Source organism: Nanorana parkeri, unplaced genomic scaffold, assembly GCF_000935625.1.
Source record: "Nanorana parkeri isolate BGI_ZX_2015 unplaced genomic scaffold, ASM93562v1 scaffold226, whole genome shotgun sequence".
NCBI classification, from domain to species: Eukaryota; Metazoa; Chordata; class Amphibia; order Anura; family Dicroglossidae; genus Nanorana; species Nanorana parkeri.
Window position 1 is genome coordinate 778,981 of NW_017306494.1, and position 20,145 is coordinate 799,125.

The 20,145-nt window shown below is 39.7% G+C and overlaps 1 protein-coding gene across 2 annotated transcripts in view; it reads right to left on the bottom strand.

Annotated features, from left to right (window-relative positions):
* CPQ (carboxypeptidase Q) overlaps positions 1–20,145 on the bottom strand; it is a 294,636-nt gene that overhangs the window by 63,134 nt on the left and 211,357 nt on the right. The window contains exon 5 of one of the 2 annotated variants that reach the window (XM_018556153.1): positions 631–722. In XM_018556153.1, the coding sequence (XP_018411655.1) occupies positions 631–722 (92 nt within the window). Of the gene's footprint in view, positions 1–626; positions 723–20,145 lie in introns of both variants that reach the window. The other variant, XM_018556154.1, reaches the window with a different exon arrangement.

The window sequence follows — 20,145 nt, forward strand, 5'->3', positions numbered from 1 at the left end:
GCTCATGAAAACCCCAAGAACCCCAAATCCACAACCTCAAAAAAGTAGATTATTACATGCAATCCATAAAACAAGGATTGTACATAGAACAATATCGGACCTCTGAAAAGTACAAGTATGCATATGTACTCAGTACTTGGTTTGGGCCCCTTTTGCAGCACTTACTGCAATTACTGTTGCACGATATTCTAATTATTCGAGTTTCACCTGTATGTATACACATATGAGAATTCATACTAGTGGTCCGCGGGATTTAAAATTATGAATTTAGTGGTCCTTGAGGTCCGAAAAGTTGGCAACCACTGCCTTAGATGATCCCATATAGCACATGTACAGCTATAAGGCTGTAGGCACACAGGCACCGTCACCTACCTTAAGTGCACCATTATTTTTCATTAACAATTCAAGACAGAAGATATATTTTTCAAGGTATTGCTTAGGCACAATTTACATTTCCCATATGTCTCCTATTAGACAGTAAATCTTTATTTTGTAAGTCCAGCTACCCACCCATCATCTATATTCTGAGCAGGGTGAGCTAAGAAGGGATGAACACACCAAGGATGGGTTTATTGTGAAGCATAATGAACAGCTGAATGTGTCACCTATCTGCCTGAAAAAGTCACTTACTTTATGTCTCTCATAATACTGACTGGAACCAACACCTCCTTCTTCTTCTCCAGTCCACAGCACCAAGCGGATGGTCCTTTTAGGACGCAGACCTAAAAAAATAAAACAGATAACAAATCTCAGGACTTGCACCATTCATTAGAGGAGATGATGCCAAAAATAGTTTAACCGCAGTAAAACCAATCAAGTGATACACAAGCCTTGCACACAATGACAAATAAAGTAACTCTGTAAAGAATGTAAATCTTGGTTATGTACACATGTACACATGCATCATCTATATTTGCTAGAAAATATAACTGCTCACTATAATATAAAATATGGAATGGTTGGGACAAGGATACATGAATTAAAGCATAGGTTTACTTTTCCACATTTTCACCTGTAATATGTATGCTGGGCATTCTTTGCATTTTCAGTTATCTACACCCACTGCCTCACTTTGCTGTGTGCTGTGTTATTACATTTAGGTTGTTATCACAGGTGATAGGGTGTAACAGGAGGAGCCTGTTACATCATAGGGTGTAAACGGAGGAGCCTGCTACACCCTATTTATAACAATATTAGGGTATTATTTACAGGGTAGCTTACATCGTCTTCAGAAGACAAACAGTTTGTATGTAGGCAAGTCTGAGGACTTCTTGCTTTACATAAATTTGTCAGTGACAGACTGACTGGGGCTTTCAGAAGGCTCCCTGGTGGTTCTGAAACCTCTTGGCAGTCATTTAATTGAATCCCACTGCTTAGGGAAGATTGCAAAGGAGAGACAGAAGATATTAATGATATATGATTAGGCTTTCTATAGAACCATTGGGTAGTCGTTGGTTGCACACAATTGCAATGCATCTGGAAATAATGTCTACCCTATATTTTCAGTTGGGAGGTAAGGACTTTATGGACTTCATGTTCTACATATTTAAGGTTTAAGAAAAGAAATCCAGAAGATTAGATTTCCAGCAAACTTTGTGAACCAAAGAGTGAGCGGCATAGTACAGTAAACAGTAAATTGTCATGTTTGTAAATTGTCAACTTTTCACCTGTAGACATTTAAAGCAACCAGACTGATGCAAGCAAATTTTCTCTTTGTATTGCACTAAATAATTGTTTCAAGCATCTGGTCAATTACAATGATCAGCTCAAAAGGTTAAACACATGGGAAATCAAGATTGTTTCCTTTTTTGGTCTGATGCATACAGTAGATCTCTATTAAAAAAGTACTATTTGAAGTAAATATATAGACAATGTCTATAAACACTGTAGCAGGTCATCATGTAGAGAGCAAGGAGAGGTCCTGTCCAGGGTTTATGTGTCACCCAGATTCCTCTCTTACACCTTCCGGAACCCCTAGTAAGCTTCAGGTTTTACACTTTGCCTCAGTGGCAATATAGTGCAGGTGAAGCAAACAGACAGAGCTCAGGAGCCTGGGGAGCAGACAGCCTCTATCTGCTGGAGCACAAGGTTGGTCATGGTGGATTGCTGAAGCCTGACAAACAATAGGTTTGTACAGTTTGGTAGTCAGGACTATCTTATGTTTAGTTAGTGCCGGGACACGGCTAGGATTTTGTTTTTGAAGTGTTTACTTTATTTGAGCGCTGTACAGCACTGTATATAGCCTGTATATACATTCTGCTGCTCACATGGTGCGACTTAACAGGAATGCATTAATGTGAGCATGTGCCTGTTATACATGCTGTTACCATCTAATGGAAAGTGGCCAGGGAGAAAGGAAAGGAACCTGCTGAATGACATTCCCTCTAGCCCTAACCTGAAAGTCCTCCAATCTGATGAAACTCTCATGGGTTTCACTGGGGTCAGATGCTTGTGCAGGTCGTTAAACTTAGCTGGGTGCAGGTGAAAAGATCAGGGCAGGTTTGCTTTTACATAATATATTTTCCTGCAGTGTACGAACACGTACCAGCTCCCCCCAACTTCAAAGGCCTTAACACTTCCTGCCTCCTAAAATTTCAACCTGGTTTGACACAGGGGAGAAGGGAACAGAGAGCACAGACTGCTAATGTTCTGGGAACATGGCCAAAGTATAGTTTGAAGGAGGAAAATTGTGTGCTACATCTCACTAACTGATGGCAAAGTATTGCCAATGCAGGTTAGAATTTGCACTTTGGTGGTCATAACCTTCAGACAGGTTGTACACTATCAAAGCTGTAAAACTTTATTGTGTTTTTTTCTGCTTGGATTTGAAAGTACCTCTGACATCTGTCTATAATTTCTGGGGATAGAAGAGATTTTACTATTGTTTAAATGATGCCATTCATGGCATTAGGCCCGCTAAACATGAGCAACTTTAAAAAAAAAAAGAAATGTTGTCATTACAATCTACTGGAACAAATTACAGGTAAAGTTACCTTGAGTATCCTGCTACTGAAATACTTAGTAAAAACTTTTGATTTGACTACTAGACAAAAATGTACAGCCTGTAACTTTAGCTCAAAACAGGGAAAAAAATACTGAGCTCATGAAATCGCACAGAGTAGCATACAATAGTGGGGATTGTTACGGAGAAGTTCTCAACATTCTTCCATTGCTGACTGGTGAAAGGTATTTCTTTGTTTCTAAAAAAAGACATACCTGAATTCCGCTCTGCTGATGGCTGCATGAAAACATATTTCTCAGCAGCTGATTTTGTGCCATGCTGCCTATCTGGTGCACAAATGATGTATTATTCAGAAAAGGCTTACATGCACAGGCACGGACCAGCATACAGAAAGAAATGAGAAAGAGGTTTGGAATAATAGTATATTGTCTAAGACATGGTATCAGTCCTATGAAAATAATGTGGGGCTCTAAGAATAATGGGGTGGATGTTTACAGAGCACACTATTTTCCGAAAGAATACCTTGTATTTATTTTACTTATTTTATGCAGTTTTGAAATTTTTTGCAAAGAACAGTGGACCTGTTTCATCAGTCCTTGTAGAAGCTGTCATTTATATGCACATACACTTGTGGCATCTTTTTGGTAGAAGCACATGAAAAGTGGTGAACCTGCACGTGGACTGTGCAAATAAATAATCTGTGCCAAATATTGATGTTTATCATTGTTGCTGCCTTTCCCGTTTGTATGGTGCCACCTATGCCTATCAGGAATTTACAAGGCACAACATACCGCAATGGCTCCTTTCTTTACTTCCCGGCCACATTCACTAGTCTATTCCAAGTTGGAAAGGGCAAGGTCGCAGCATTGGTAATGCAACTTAATATCAGCATAACATCTCATTTAAAAAAATTATAATACAGGTATCATGTGAGGTATCTATCTAAAAAATAAACAAAACAAACTCCTAAACATTACCATTAGTGTTGGAGTGGCATCTGGCTATGCCAAAGGACACTTAAGTTCAAATTAAAGACAAAGATAGTTAAATTGACAAGGTAGAAATTACAAATATGGCTGTGACAGCCAATAACTGCAGGGAAGGACCTAGTCATGTTACTACAGTCTTCAAACTACTTGCAGGTACCCCAGCATCTATCTATACAGAAGTCTAGCCCCTCATACACAAAATGGCCACTTAGGGCATAATTAATTATAAACACTATTAAAATGCATATACAATCATCGTAAATTTACCATATGCGACTTTTCAGGGGCTAAAATGATACAATCATATTTCACCTGTGTTTTTTTATATAAAAAATATAAATTGTATTTCTATATACAATCCGTGCACTGTTAAATGTATAGCATTATTAAAAACATTCAAAGAGTGCAGTGTATAGGTTGGACCCGTGGTTTCCCCATCAGCGTATACACTTTCCCTCCACTGCATATGCAGGCAAGGGAGCACAGAGGGACCAAATTTGTAGGAATTCTCCAGGCAGCCCAAACAGATCCTTGGATCCTTAATTCCCCAAGAGTGGAGACACATCTAGGATAATTTCAGGTAAAAGTGAATAAGGGTTCAGGTAAAAACCTTAAAGTAGTATTAAACCCTCTGCCTTTTTTAAATGTACTGGGTAATATCAAGCAGTGGAACATTACCCAGCAAATTGTTTCCTTATAAAGGTGCCTGAAAGATTAATTATCCTACCTGCTCACCGCCAGCAGCTCATGGTCCACAGCGCTGCTGCTTGAACATCCAGGTAGTGGAGCGTGATCCCCGTGCCCTTCACATGCAGGGAGAGTGCAAACTCCAGTCGCTGTCAATCAGCAGCTGGAGGGAGGAACAAGGGGAGTGGCGTGCTTGCGGGACTATAGGCTTCATGGACGTAAACACACGTGTCCATGTATCCATGCTTAGGTGGCTCCATGAGAGGGCATGTTCTTTGCAGCAAGATTTGAAAGCAGCCACAGCGGAAAAACAGAAATGGACATGCAAACAAGGTAAGTGCTGGGGTCTACAATACTATGTATATTTTTTTAAGTAAGGATTAATATCACTTTAAAGAATGGTCTAAATTACTCCCGGATGTACTATCCAAATCCTTAGATATGGCAATGTAAATCCTCCAGAGGTTGTAGCTGGTTGGGGGTGTGCAGTGCTGGTATTTGCTGCTTTATACACTTTTATTCACTGTTATACTGGATTTGCTGTGAATTTCAATAAAGTCTGAAGTATTGTAATTTTCTGGATAGTGCAGTCTGTTCGTATACTACTACATTCTAAGGTGGAGACGATAGGTGGAAAATTGTTCTCTTTCAATGTCCAGCCACCAATGCATTCTCCAGGTTGTGGCCCAACTAGGCTGATTGGAAAGCACTGAATTTACTGTGATTGCATTTGGATGCATTTAGAAAACACACCTAAATGCAGCTGGTGTGAACAAGTCCTAATGAGATTCTAAATACTGAAAGGAGAACTATGAGGTGAGGGATTTCCACACATCCTCATAGTTAGAGCCGACCTGTGACAAAGAAGCTGTCACAGGTCGGCTCTATTGATCGGGAAGTGAGCAGGAACATGCAAACGATTCACTCATTTCCAGATCATCTCCCTGCAGAGAGTGGTGACTGTCAGTCACGGCTCCCCGCAGGGATTCCCCCTCCCCTCTCCGATCCTCCAGTGCTGACTGGAGGAATTTGCAAGGGAAGGGGTGGGCACAGCTGGGTCTGCCTCTAGATAGGCAGAGCAAGCTGTCACTCATGCAGCTGGGTGGATCACAACAGTATTGTCACGGGAGGAGGTTGGTATATGATAATACACCATGTCAATCATATGTGTCATTAGTTCAAGTATGTCACCTTCATCTGTAGGTGATATCTGAATCAAGATCTATTGTTTGCCTGTGCAAATAGAATGTTAAAGTGGACCTTTACCCCCTTTCACTAAAAAATCACCTCACCACACAGCTGTGCATGCTGATATGAAATCATCTTACATTCTTTAGTTAAACAAACATATTTTCTTTTACTTACAATTATTGTTTTTCCACTTCCTGGTTTTCTTGGGCATTAGTAATGTAATGCGCCCAAGCATTGCATCCTAGGAAGGTTACATCAGCAGAGCATTGCTGTTAAATCTCATCTGTAATCTCATGAGATCTCAGGGAAAGGCATTTTCCTCCTCTGAAATGATGTGCATGGTCACATGTCCTAGTCACATGTGCCAGAGTTCCAGGAAGTAAAGGGAGATATATTAATATGCCCTTACTAAAAATGGGCACTGTGAGAAGAATGAGGAGGGGGGAAAAAAAAGTATGCAGAGAATAAAAATCCTGCAATAATCTATAAGAATCAGTTTGTAGATTGTCATTACGAAACATTTCTAAAGGTGTACTTGTTGTCATTTCAAAGATAGGGGTAAAATTCCTCTTTAATCTCGAAAATTTCAATGGGGTGTACTTATTGTTTCACATGGCTGTCAATGCTAAATGAGTGGACTAGTGGCCCTAGCACAGATTCAGTGTTCTAAAGCAGTGCAGCTCACTAATTGGTTTCTCATGTTCCCTTTATTGCTTTTAAAAGGGCTGCCGCTCAGTTCAGATGCAAATAGTGGCGACTTTATCCTTCACAATAACAAGCAATGTCTGAACCAACCTTACGTAAATTTTATCAAGTTGAGGATGGTAATATACTACAGATACAGAATGTGCCAGTTGCTTCCTTCAGTCCTATTCAATTATCTATTTATATCAACATTCTTATACTTTAACACTGGACAAAAGGCCCAAAGCTCTTTCATGATGAATAAATGAACTGAGGAAAAGAAAACAGCAAATGATTTTCTCTTGGTTGTACCAAAAATGCCATGTAAATGTGATATTTACTTTCTCCAGACTTGTGAGGGGAAGCAGTGTTCATACATGTCATTTTCTAAAATGATTGCTGGTGCCTGTTCTTTGAAGTTGCAGTGGAGTTGCAGATCCCGTCCTGTGGATGTAAATCACCTTTGCACAGTGTACATAGAACAAGATCTGAAAGGACCTTCTTATAGTAGACTTATCCACTTGCTGTATGGCAAGTGGAGGCTGTGTGCTGTAATTTTTTTTTCTTTATGTAACACATTGCAACCAAATCTAAAACATATTTTATTGTTCTCATTTCCTTAACCCTTTCCTGACTAAAGATAAGGCCTAGATGCCTAGACCAAAGTTAGCAGTATCAGTATATGTTGGTTCTTTATTATTATATTTATGAAACCGTACATGTGGCAATCACCAAATATTTACTGCAGATTTATCTTTTTAGTGCATGTGTTCTAAATGTCTTTTACAGAGATTAACCCTGCAGTTCATTTTTGGCGACTGGCACATTTAGTACTTTATAAATATGCCCCTATAACTAATTTCTCTACCGAAATTATTTTTGCTTTTTTTTAAATGACATATAAAGCTTTTTTCTTGGTACACTGTTTAATTACACTGCCTGTCCAAAACAAAAAGCAACATATGCGCATTCGCCGTGTCATTGTTTCGATATGCTTATGCTTTTATTTATTATTTATTTTATTTATTATCACAATATTTATTTCCATCCAGTGTTGCATTAGCTTTTCTTGTAGTGATGATGGGAGAGTCGGACCACTACGTAAAGTCTTCTCCAGCAAATCCCAAGGGTTCTCAATGGGGTTAAGGTCTGGACTCTGTGGTGGCCAATCCATGTGTGAAAATCATGCCTCATGCTCCCTGAACCACTCTTTCACAATTTGACCGCGATGAATCCTGGAATTGTCATCTTACAATATGCCATTGATGGAAAAACCTGCTCATTCAGTATATTCAGGTAGGCAGCTGACCCCATTTTTTGGCGACATAACGTTGCTGAACCTAGACCTATTATCCAGGGGAAGGTTCTTACCTATTTGCATAGCTAAATCCAGGTGGTGACTTTTTCTTTGGACAGACAGTGTACATACGCAGCACAACTAACCTCACCATAAGTTATCATAACGCACTGTGGTGCATAAATTTAAATGAAGAGTAGTGTTGTGACACTTTAATCAAGTTAAAAAAAAACTGAAGAAAATGTAAACAGTGCAATGTGTTGTAACAACATATCACACCGCCTCTCACAATGGACCCTGCCCCCAAGATTTGATCGTGGAGAGAAAAAAAAGTGTTTGAATCAAGGCATAAAACCAGACATAGCTATCCTGCTAGAGTGTAGACTGGTGTGAATAAGCCCTGAGTTCAACACTGGATTGCAGGTAGCTACCCTGCTACTGTTAAACACTTCCTATGTAACCAAGACCCCTTATAGTAAATCAAACCCACAACCTCCCTTTCCCAGTTAGCTCCAGGTACCCCAGTCCCACCCCAAGTACAACCAGTGTGTAACACTGCAAAGCAGGAAGCAGAATATGTAATAAGCAAATATGGCTGTCCTAAAGTACATATGTGTTTACAAAATACATAAAGAAAGAAGGTTTTAAAACAGGATCACACTGAAAAGATGATTCACGTCTGGATTATGTATCTTCTGTGTCTGTGTCTAGGAAACCGAAAACACTATAAATTCACTTGCAAGATAAATATAGAAATCTCATTATCTGAATGCTTTTCTTTCCTGAAGTGTTGCTTAGACAGTAAGCACAAGGACAGTTCAGAATATAATTATTCATGTAATCAGATTTTGAGCCCTTGTAATCAAGAGATCATGCACCGCAGCTGTGCACATAGCATTGGACACATAGACTGCTAGACAATATAAGAATCAGAGTGACTTGTATAGGAACAGCTGCTCCAGTATAGAAAACACACGTGTTATCAACACATCATATGTTCTTATATTTGTGGCCATAAAATACAAAGATTCAACTCAGATAAGCGTTGTCAGCCAGATGTTGACCGATGTTTTTCCAGTTTCATTGAGAAGTTCTTTTGTTAATACACAGAACGCAAGCTGAAATAAATTACTGCTGGGACTGGATCAGTGAAGGATCTCATTTAAAAAGAGCCTGTCAGGATAAAAATGTGGGAATCTGCCGTAGCTAATCTGTATTTGAAGGTGCCTGCTCTGGGGTTGTCATCTTTATCCTTCCTTCACCACTTGGTGTGTTGCTGACCAGCATATGAGGTGTTTCCTTTAGGTCAGTGACTAACTAAGTAGCAGAGCAGAGTTGACATCTACAGAGCATCAAAAACAAGTCAGCATATTTCCCTTAAACCCCTTTCCTACCCGCAACTTGCACAATAATGGGGATGGTAAAATAAATGTTCCTCCCTTCAAGAGCTACCAGCCATTTTGCGTGGCTGATGGCTCTTAATCCAATATGTCACTAACAGCTCTATTGCCCACTGACGAACAGGAACCAATCAGAGTGGCTCTTGATCATGTGATCACTATGTCAGTTATGACTAATGTCATCCAGTCAGGGTTTAAATCCTTTAAAGTGTAAGTGAAGCAAAAACGGTTTAGGTTTGGATAGAATGTAGAAAAATTGGAACCCCTGTTGGCTTTTTTTAAGGTATCGGTGACCATTGTCTCCAGTAGAAAAAGTGATGGGAAATTCAACATTTATAAGTTGACACAAAAACAGGAAGGAAAATCTTTCAATGGGAAAACCTATTCTGGTAACAAACAGCTTAAGGGATATGCCCTCACTTTGAAAAGATGTCTGGCACAGAAAATTAAAGGAAATCTCCCCAACGGGACACAGAAAGAAAAATACCTGACAGGGGCCTTAACCATTCCTCAAAGAAAGAACATTTGGGCTTTATACACACTTTAACTTACTCTGTTTAAGATGACTGAGATATAAAACAAACAATAATATTAATTACAAGGCCCTTTGATACTGTTATGATTACTTGGAATACCTAAACAGTGACAGTAGCAACTGGTTTTATTTAAAGCGTATCCCAACCTAATAACTAACATTTTATTTCAAACAAAAAGGAAAAAGCGTCGCTCCAAAATTCCCTGGACCAACTAGCTGCACAATCTTTTTCCAGGTGCTCGTCAATGAGGCTCACTGCTACCTTGAATATCTCTGCATTAAAGTTCAACCGCACTCTGTATGGATCTTCACCAAATTCGAAAGTTTATTTAGGATCACCATCTTGTGATACAAGAACCCCATGGATCAGCCTCTCCACGCACGTTTCACCATCATGGCTTAGTCATAGAGGTAACTTTATGACTAAGCAGCTGGCAATTCAACTAGATGAGGTGGCTGCATTTTTTCAGGCTAAGAACATTTTTAGCAAGTACAGATAATACCTGTTGAGCTTGTCAAAAATGCAATGTCCTTGTGTAAAATCCGCAGGGGTTCCGGGTCGCGTCGGTTGCGTTCCACCCTGGAACGCAGCGCAGGGAGGACAGTCTCTATGGCTCCACTGGCGCAATGTGACGTATTGCGTTCCAGCGTGGAATGAGGAAGTCGCCGGCCGTCCGTGCGCTCAACCCCGGTCAGCGGCGGCCTATTTAAACACAGTCGGGAGGCTGATATGGTGTTCCACAATTGCGGACCAGCGCCCTGCAGCCTCCCGACGACTCTACCTCCACTTACATCTTCTGGTCAGCCCTACCAGTGCTGAAGCAATCCGCCGGGGACTCCCTCTCCAAACACCAGTACTCCTTCATCTTGGACACCTTCCTGACAGTAACCAGACCGCAGTGCTCCTAACCAGTACAGCCAGCAGTCCTCCGGACCTGGATCCTGACCTCCTAAACGCAAGTACCCCACCAAGGGAATTAGCACTGCCGGGTCTTACTCCAATGCTTATTGACTTTCTGCTACATAGTGATTATATGCTTACAAACTACCTTCATTAATTGGAACCATTACTCCAGAAGGAAGCTGTATTATTTCAAATCATATACCTTCGTTATGATTAATTTCTATGGTTAGGGCCCTATGCAGTAAGACCAAGACTTAAAGAGGCATACGGCAGATGATGCTGAAACTCCTAACTCTCCGTCCAGTCTGAGAGTGACGCCAGGGGTTTAAGCCTGACAAGCCGTTTCTCTTCTTGTGAAGCAAGGTTAAGTACGTTATTGTCCTGCCGCAGCTGAGATCCGAAACCTAGAGGATTAGGGGGTGTGTGACACCGTTTCACTTCATGTGAGCTTATTCTGACTCCGATTGTTGAATTAGCGATGTATCTCTTGCTGAGACCTCTATGCCTGGCCTCTATAGGCACATACAGATACTGCAGACAATCCCCATCAGATAGCTGAACTCACCAAATACCTCTTCATTCACTTGGTGCTTTATTGTGTGCAGCAGGTTACAGCAGACATGCAGCAGATGAATGAACAGATGGTATTTGAAGGTCAAGGATGATAATGTTTCCAAGCTACTCTGTACATGTGGTCCTGCTATAGGCAGCCATGACACTAAACGACTAGTTGGAGAAGAAGGGCAGTACATTACACACAAGAGGAGGGAATACAGAAAAACATGGTGCAATAACCAAAATGACCACAAGAAAGCAGTAAATTAACCAGCTATACTACCACCAAAGATAATGGCTTAAGGAAAATAACTATATAAAATTCTCACTTCGCATTAATATGAATATTAACTGTGGCTATGCACTGTCATATTTTTATGCAATTATTGTGACAGCAAAGAGCGGAAAAGAAAGTACAAACGCCTTTTCTTTTTTGTGTAAACTACTAGTTCAATTAATCTATCATGTAATGGAGAAGAAAAGAGGCAAACATGTTTGGTGTGCAGCCTGTGACAACAATGGCTTCCTCAATAGATACAAAAGAGATATAAATGTAGACAAGCAGGGTCTGGAAGTGTGATATTTGCAGGATGGCCAGGTGCAAATGAAGGTAAAAAATGATCAAAATGAAAACTAATGCAGCCATCACATCTATGGGCTTGAAAGCTGCAATACATTAAATTTTTGTTTTTGGGTTTAGATATGCTTTAAGTAGCACTGCCTGTCAGCATAATAAAGAAGAAGAGCTGGGCCCAGGGTGTGGGGTACTAAAGAACTCTAAATCTGCATATTTACTGTCTCAGTGTACAGAAAGTCATTAAGTGTCAACATTCAGTGATTGTAAAGGTGCCCATACACCTTACGACCATCGCAAGACTTTTGTCTTGCGATGGTCGTATGCTTCCTGAAAGCCCGTACGATCTGCCCATTGTTTTAAAGTTATATCCTGGAATTCCTCTTTAAACATTCCCATGCAAAATATGTACACTTGGACTTACACACTTCCAGGAACAATACAACAAGCAGCTTTGACAGGAAGAAAAACTCTTTTCAGTAAAACAAACCCACATGTAGCTGTTCCCCTGTGAATCGCACATTTTATTATGGGCTTGTGATATTGGATGGAACATTGAAATGTTTGCTTGGAAATCATTAAGTATATGCATGATGCTGAAACACACAAGATGTTAATCTCTGTAGAGCTATTATAATATGAGAGATCAGAGTAAGCAAAATCAGACATGTTTCCTGAGTTTTTCCAGGATATCTGATTTACAGATGTATTACACCACCGTCCCATAGGTTGTTGGGGATTGACAAGCTCTAGGGGGTCCTGAGAGTTGGGACCTATAGCTCATCCTTATATACACACACACACGTAGAGAATAAATACTGCATGGACCTTGCAAGAACTGTTTATCAAAGTGAAGGAAAATGAAGGTACAACCTATCTAATTAAAGGTCCTTTCACACTTATGCATATAAAGGAAAAGTACATTTTTGACAAGTGTTGCATATGCGTCTGTGCATTTTTTTTTTACATGTGTTTATGCATTTATGCAAAAATTGCATTATTGCTCTCACTGCGACGTTCGAGGCGATATGTAACATGTTCAGCACAATTGTCGTTTTTTCGCACGTAGGCGCCACGGGCGGGGGACTTAAACATTTTTTTTTAATGTTACATTCATTTTTAAAACCTTTTTTTTGTACACTAACCCTATTGGTATTACATAGGGGACTAACAAGCACCCTGTGTAATAGCAGATAGGGTGTGACAGGTCCTCTTTATGGAGGCATCAGGGGTCTTTTAGACCCCTAATGTCACCTAGAGACCCCAAACAAGCTGAGGAAGCCGAGATCTGCTTTCCCAGCTTCTTGTCCTGGCTCTGAGAGCCGGAGACTGTGTACAGTGACACCGGAAGTGATGTAATTCCGCGTCCAAAGATCGGAGGAGAGATCAGCGGCTGGAAGCGGCTGAATCTCTCTCTGTGGCCGCTGCGGGGGTACCACACGGTACAGACACCAGATCGATTGTAAGTTACACAGCAATCGCCTGAGTCCTTTAAAAATATTAAACATTAATTGTGACACTAATTTAACATAGATGCACTTATGTTAGATGTTAATGATTGGATCTACATATACTTGAAGCATTGGAAAACATAGTGATGATCTGATCAGCATGATTGTAGGCCGGGCCGGGTCCTGGACCAGACTGCATTGCTTTACTGCAGTGTAACCTACAGAGAGGTCCAAAATCTAGATACACAGTGTAGCTAGGTGCCCAGATCACAAAACTGACTGAACTGAATTACAAATACTATGGCACTTGACATACATGTATTTCTGCTGTATTTAGCTGTGCAGCTTTAAGCAGTTTTGATTTAGGTTTTTGACAAGATTTTTCTGTCTGTTGGTATATTTGATTTAGACACAGTTCCAGGCTGCTGTTTGTACAGTGTAACCTTTCAGCCCAGTAAATAAATCCAAATCAGATTTACACATACAAGGGAAAACATTGCTCAATTACTTCCAGTCATTTGTGATGCCATCTTGCATTTCAATGTCTTCTACCTCCGTCTAACTAGTGTGGATGTTTACAGGAAGAGAATTATAAAATTGGAGTACAGTTCCTGTGTAATGCTTATACTGGGCTGAATGAATGCTCCATATGTAAATAAAAAGTGAAAACATCTGAGTTAGCTCTGGCTTCAAAGCACTGGCTTCCACAAAACTGTACACACTATGATTGAACAAAATGGCTGCCGGAGCCCAAAGTCTAAACAGTTGTTTTTCTTTTCCACTTTTGCAGCTGGAATTTATTGGCTCCAGCAGTAGCACATAGTGGGGGCCTATCCACTTCTGCCCAAAAAATAAACTAATTGAACTTGCTGACTTCATTTGTTAACACACATAAAACCATAAACAAGCCTAAAAAGTGAGACTAATGTGTAAAGGAACATGTGACTATACATGCAATAACGTGCACATGAAATGAACAATACTGCATATACACTTAAACTTACCGTCACTGACCTTCCCTAGAAGGGAATATATCAAAACTGGAACAGACACAATCTGGAGTAGCTGTGCATGGAAACCAATCAGCTTCTGTCTTTTATTTTCAAATCTTAACTCAACAAAATAAAAGAGAGAACCCTATTGGTTGCCATGCACAGTTGCTCCAGATTTAGTCTGCTCCAGTTTTGATAAATTCCTCCCTTAGTCTTTCCGGAAATGTGACCTTCTCCCACGACGCAGTGCTCAGGGCTGAGGGGCCAGTTGCTGGCAAGAACACTGTTAATTAAAAATGTATTGATGACCTACAAGCTCTCTAAGCCTAGAGTTCACAGTTCCACAATAATATCAATTCAAAACCCAAGTACTCGTTAGGACTACAACTGGCCTCACCACAATAGTGCTCCCAAAAAGGTGCAAGAAAACGTCTATTAAAAGGCAACCAGGTACATATTCCCAATAACTGAAAATGCATTTTGTAATAGAAGGTTAATAAAGTGACATTCATAAGTTTTTTTTTAAGGAGGGATGGTTTTGAGTTGGTATAGTTGTATATTTTTGCCTGTTCTTGAAGCTTTTTGGGAGAAATTTGGTTTTGAATTGATAGAATTCAAAACCAAAATTCTCATAACAAGGTGGAAGAACAGGCAAAAATATACAACTATACCAACTCAAAACCATCCCTCAAAAAAAAAACAACGTATGAATGTCACTTTATTAACCATGTATTATTAATTATAGATTGAGAACCCATAATGGATCTCAACATTTTTATTTAGCATTCCCAGATGGTTGTATTCTACATCATTGTTTACAGACTCAAAACACTGGTAGACTGCCAGTTGGGGCCCCGGAAGTTTATGCATCTCTAGTCTAGTGGACACCTGAGCTAATGGATCGTGGAATAACAGTATGGGCTGTATTTACACTTACATACTTAGAACATTGTCTTGGTAAAGCTTAGAAAGAAATTGAGGATAACTATTTAGAACTGATAGTATAACCAAAAGAACCTTTATCCTTTTCCAAGTCTTGTCTTTCTCATCTTTAGTCCCAGCATGGGCTAAGAAATGCTATTTATCTTCTGTCACATTCCATTTTCACGTGTATTTATGCGCATTCTTTCTGCAGTCTGGCTTATTAAGAATTATATGATGGGCGAGGCAAGCCCATGGGACAGAAGATAATTTTTCTTTGTCAGCCAACAAGACAATGTGCAGTGAATTAAGATTCACTGTATTGGATCATAAAATTCTGTTTGCCTGAAAAAGTTCTGGTCTCTTCTCAGGTCAAGGTACTGTATAAACACCAAGGATCAGCCGCAGAGCTGATTCCAAAGAAATAACGTGAATGTATGTTATCTTAACTCTTTTTAACCAGGGAAAAGTATTTCTGGAATTATTTGCACATCTTTGATGTTGAAAAGCCCACTGCTAGCACAAACGTTCACGTTTTATATATAGATGAAAAGCCAGAAATCCCAAAGCATAAAAGGACTCTTGATTTTTGAAACACCTACACTAGAGTCCTTTTTTCAGCTTTAACCAGTTGACATCCGCGGTGTTAAACCCCCTTCCCATCCAGGCCATTTTTCAGTATTCAGCGCTGCGGTACTTTAACTGACATTTATTCCGTCATAAAATCATTGTATGTTTCTTAGGCTAACCCATGATAGATAAAGGGGAAAATTGCTCCCACTTTTAACAGTGTTATGTACTGTGTCCGGGGCTTGATTAAGCAAAATATGCACTTGCTTAAGGCACCAAGGGAAGGGGGAACCACAGAGTTTTACCCTGAGCTACCATGCCCTTAAAAGATTAGCACAATTTAATACACAATCCACTTATCCCTTATGTCCCTTTGCCTTGAGCCTTGACTTGTACATTCCATGCTACAAGTTCCCAATTTCCTGACTCTGCAGGTGCATTACATCTCCCAGCCAACAGACAAAGGTAGACTAGCCCCATAGACTCTCACAGTTATTAAACCTTAATGTCTTGTAAGTTAAGCAATAGAGGGGCGGAAGGAGGCACCATTATTGTGCTGTGCCTAGGGCATCAGTTGCTCTTAATCCTGCCCTAACCATGTCAGACAGATTTTGTCTCTACTGCGATTACATCACATGATGTTTATATTCTGAGTACAAATCTCTACATATACACTGCACAGTGAACCTATTTTGTGTATGTTTTATTGTCTTTATGCTTATATTATTTAGGTGTACATGAAACCAAAGCTTTTTTTCCTTGATGCAGTAGAGAAGAGTTACAACTCCAGTCACAACTCCAGTCAGGTTTTTACTGCCCTTGTTTGCTGTCCTGATGTCAACATTTAACCATACAGGGAGGGAAACTCTCCAACAGCAATACAAACAGAAAAACAAGTTATTTCCTTTCTCTAGTAAGGGAAGGCTAGAACCCATGCCAGAATTTTGCCATGCCTATTGTAGATTTTCCCTCTCTTCCTGACTGTCAAAACCGTTGTCAAAAGAACAGGAAGTGAGAAGAAATCTTTCTAGGGGAAACCCAGACAGCAGTAAAAACTTAACAGGGGTTCTAGCCCTTTCCCACATTATCCAAAGCTAAGAAAAAACATACACTTTAACTTTATACATAGAACATGCATTCCATATTGATATGTAGACTATTCACACTTTCCTGCAAGAAGGAAGGAAGTTTCGTACATTTCTCTTTGTGTGGGGTAGTGGTGGAGCTTTTCTGTGCCAGCCATGACACAGCGGAGAGGGACTTGGCAGTAGGGTAGGCGCTCATATTAACCCCTTTATGCACTATGTGCTCAGGCCATCTAGATTCTTCAGAGCAGTACCTATATATGTGCCCCATGATGTCCAATTACTTCAATGGCTTGTCTGGCTGTGGGCTGCCTTTCCATTGAAGTGAAAGGAACGGTGATACAAATACAATGGTATTACTCTACAGATTTCTCAAAAAATTCTGGGTATAAGCTGTGTGGGGCCAGGTAGGTGGCACAGTGAGGAACAAGGTTGTGTGTATGCTCTATACTGAAAGTGCAAGGAGGAGGGGACAGAATCTGTTAATCATTCTAAAGATAACGTCCTGCCTACAGTATGGTATACACTGATATATTATCGTCATTCAACCTGCAGTATAAAGGAAAAAAAGTGTGGATGGACGAATCTTGTGCTGTGAGCTTTGTATTCTTGCAGTGGTACGGCCGCTGTCAGAATACCCAAAGGAACACTTGGCTGAGGAACTTCCAACCTATTCTTTCAACAACACTTGCTCTAATGGTTGACTTCCTTTGAGCTAATAGGGTCAACAACAGAGCAAATTTCAACTGATTCAGCAGGAAATTTGCTTTGTGTGTACTCATCTTAAAAAGAGTCTGCCTGCTTTTACCTTTATGAGCCAAAAAGGGCATTTATGTGTGCCCTTCTGAATCTGTTTTTATTTGTTATTTTCTTACTAAAAACTTAACTTCCCTGACTATAGGTGTAGCCATACTGCCCCTTACCCCATAGACAACCTTATGTTGAATGATCATATGTACAGCTTTTAGTTTTTAAAATGTATATTTGCTTTAAATTTCTTTGCCTGCACCCACAAATACGCATTGGGCCAGAGTGTCCAATTATTTATATTTGTGGGGTTTCTAAAGGGTGGTTTTCCACAGAAAACATACACTTAAATAGGTCAGTACACTATAAATATGGAAAGTTTGTGCTGAGTATGAGAAAAGTGATTGTTTTCATTTCAATAGTGTTTCTCTTTGAAGTACATATATGTACATTACTAAAAAATTATTTCCATTAGTCAATTTCCCGAGTCCCAGGCAGCTTTGCAAGCAATAAATTTAGCTATGAAAAACTTGGAAAATTGTATGTCATTTCCAATAGATGAAACTTACACACAGGTTACGGTGGAAATGGAAGCATGCAAATGATTTTCCTGGTAGGTACCTTGAAATTACATCCTCCTTCTATGTCATCAATATATTAATTATACTGCTAAGGAATGTGTGTCTTAGGCTGCTGAGAAAATATGTTGCATTAAAATGCACTTTTTTGCCTGCAGTATGTTTAAAACTTGCACTAAGTCTCTAGTCTAGGCCCTTTAGCATCTGAAGTATATAGATGTGCACCTAGGTGCAATGAGGGGTCCCCGTCTAAAATATATAGGTTTACTATAAATTATATAAGTAGAGAATTCTGAGAAACTTAAGATATCCGGAAGATACCCTTAACAAAACAGTAAAGGAGGTAAAGACCCATCAAAAAAGGGTAATGCCAATGTCCACCAATTTCTCAGGATAACTCATGGCTTTGTAAGATAAAAATTTATTTTATTTTATTCGATAGAAATACAATACAATCCAATTTTATCTTACATAGCTATTAGTTATTCCCAGAAATTGGTGGACATTGGCATTACCTTTTTTGAGGGGTCTTTAACTACTTTACTAGCATCTGAACTATGTTTATTACCAGGAATATCTGATTTAAGACACGCAAAGGCAAATTAAAGCTACAAATTGGTTTCAAAAGAGTCTTAAGATAATCCCCAAATTTATCAAGCAACTACCTGGTGGTAATGTACTGGTTGCACTGCTTTCCATACTTCATAGTCATGCAACTGTATGCTTACAAGATCTGAGTGTGCTGATGTTTATGAGACAGTCTATAAAAAAAAAGATCTAATAACATGATCCAGCCACAATCTGATGTCTATGATTTTAATTTGTGAAAGGACATAAAAAAATTGTATTGGCCTAACTTGAAAAAAGTTAACTCTTAAAACACAAATCCAAAGGATGCTGCCCCCCTAGAACAATGTTTCTCAACCTTTTTTAGTCACTACACCCTTCTTTGCAAAGTATGCAAAATCTTGAGGCACCCCAGTCTAAAAGGTCATAGATTTTAAGGGGGACCCCCACACAAAAAAGTGGTTTTCCCTCTTCACGTTGAAGTACCCCATTCCAATCAAGATCCCCCTTCACATCAGAGTCACCCTTTGCATCAGTATGTCCCCTTCACATCAGAAGCCTTCCTTTCACATCAGGAGCCCCATTCATATCTCTCTTCACCACACAAGCCCCCTTCACCTCATTCTTCATTCCCCCATTCACATCACAGTCCCACTACCACAACATTTTAAGGCACCTCTGAGACCAGGAGGCACACTAGTGTGCCCCTGCATCATGGTTGAGAAAAGGCTGCCCTGGACTGTTAAAGCGGACCTTTACCCATATCTTTAAAATAACAACAACACCTTTAGAAATGTTTAGTAATGACAATATACAAACACATATTTCTAGATAAATGCCGGCTTTGTATTCTTTGCATATCTTATTTCTCTTTTCTTCCCCAGTCTTCTGACAGTGGCCATTTTTACCAAGGGCATATTACTAGCTCTCCTATTACTTCCTGAATTTCTGGCACATGTGACTGAGACATGTGACTAGCACATGTGACCATGCACATCATCCCTGAGATCTCCCAGCAATGCTCTGTTGATGACAAGGCAATGCCAGTGTGCATTGCTTTGCCAAATTGAAGTCATTTTGCCTTTTCAAAGCAGGAAGTGAATGCTCTGCAAATGTAAGTATTTCTAAATCACAGCATTTTACACCTGACATGTCTGTTATTATTAATCATCATACATAGGGGAATGCATTAATAGAATTTTATTTTTGAGTGGAAAGGTCTGATTTAACACACATCTCCTTCCTGCTATTACCCCCATGTTGTAACCAGATCAGCTTGATCAAAATAAAGGTATGTAATTCAGGAAAAGCATAAGTCATTTTTTTATTTGGTAGAAAATTGTATTAAAAACCAACAATCACAGCTCAATGCCAATTTATCAAAAACCTTTGACAAAGAATACTTTGTACACATATGATGGTGCATATGTCTTAAGTGGCATTGAGGTGGTTTGGT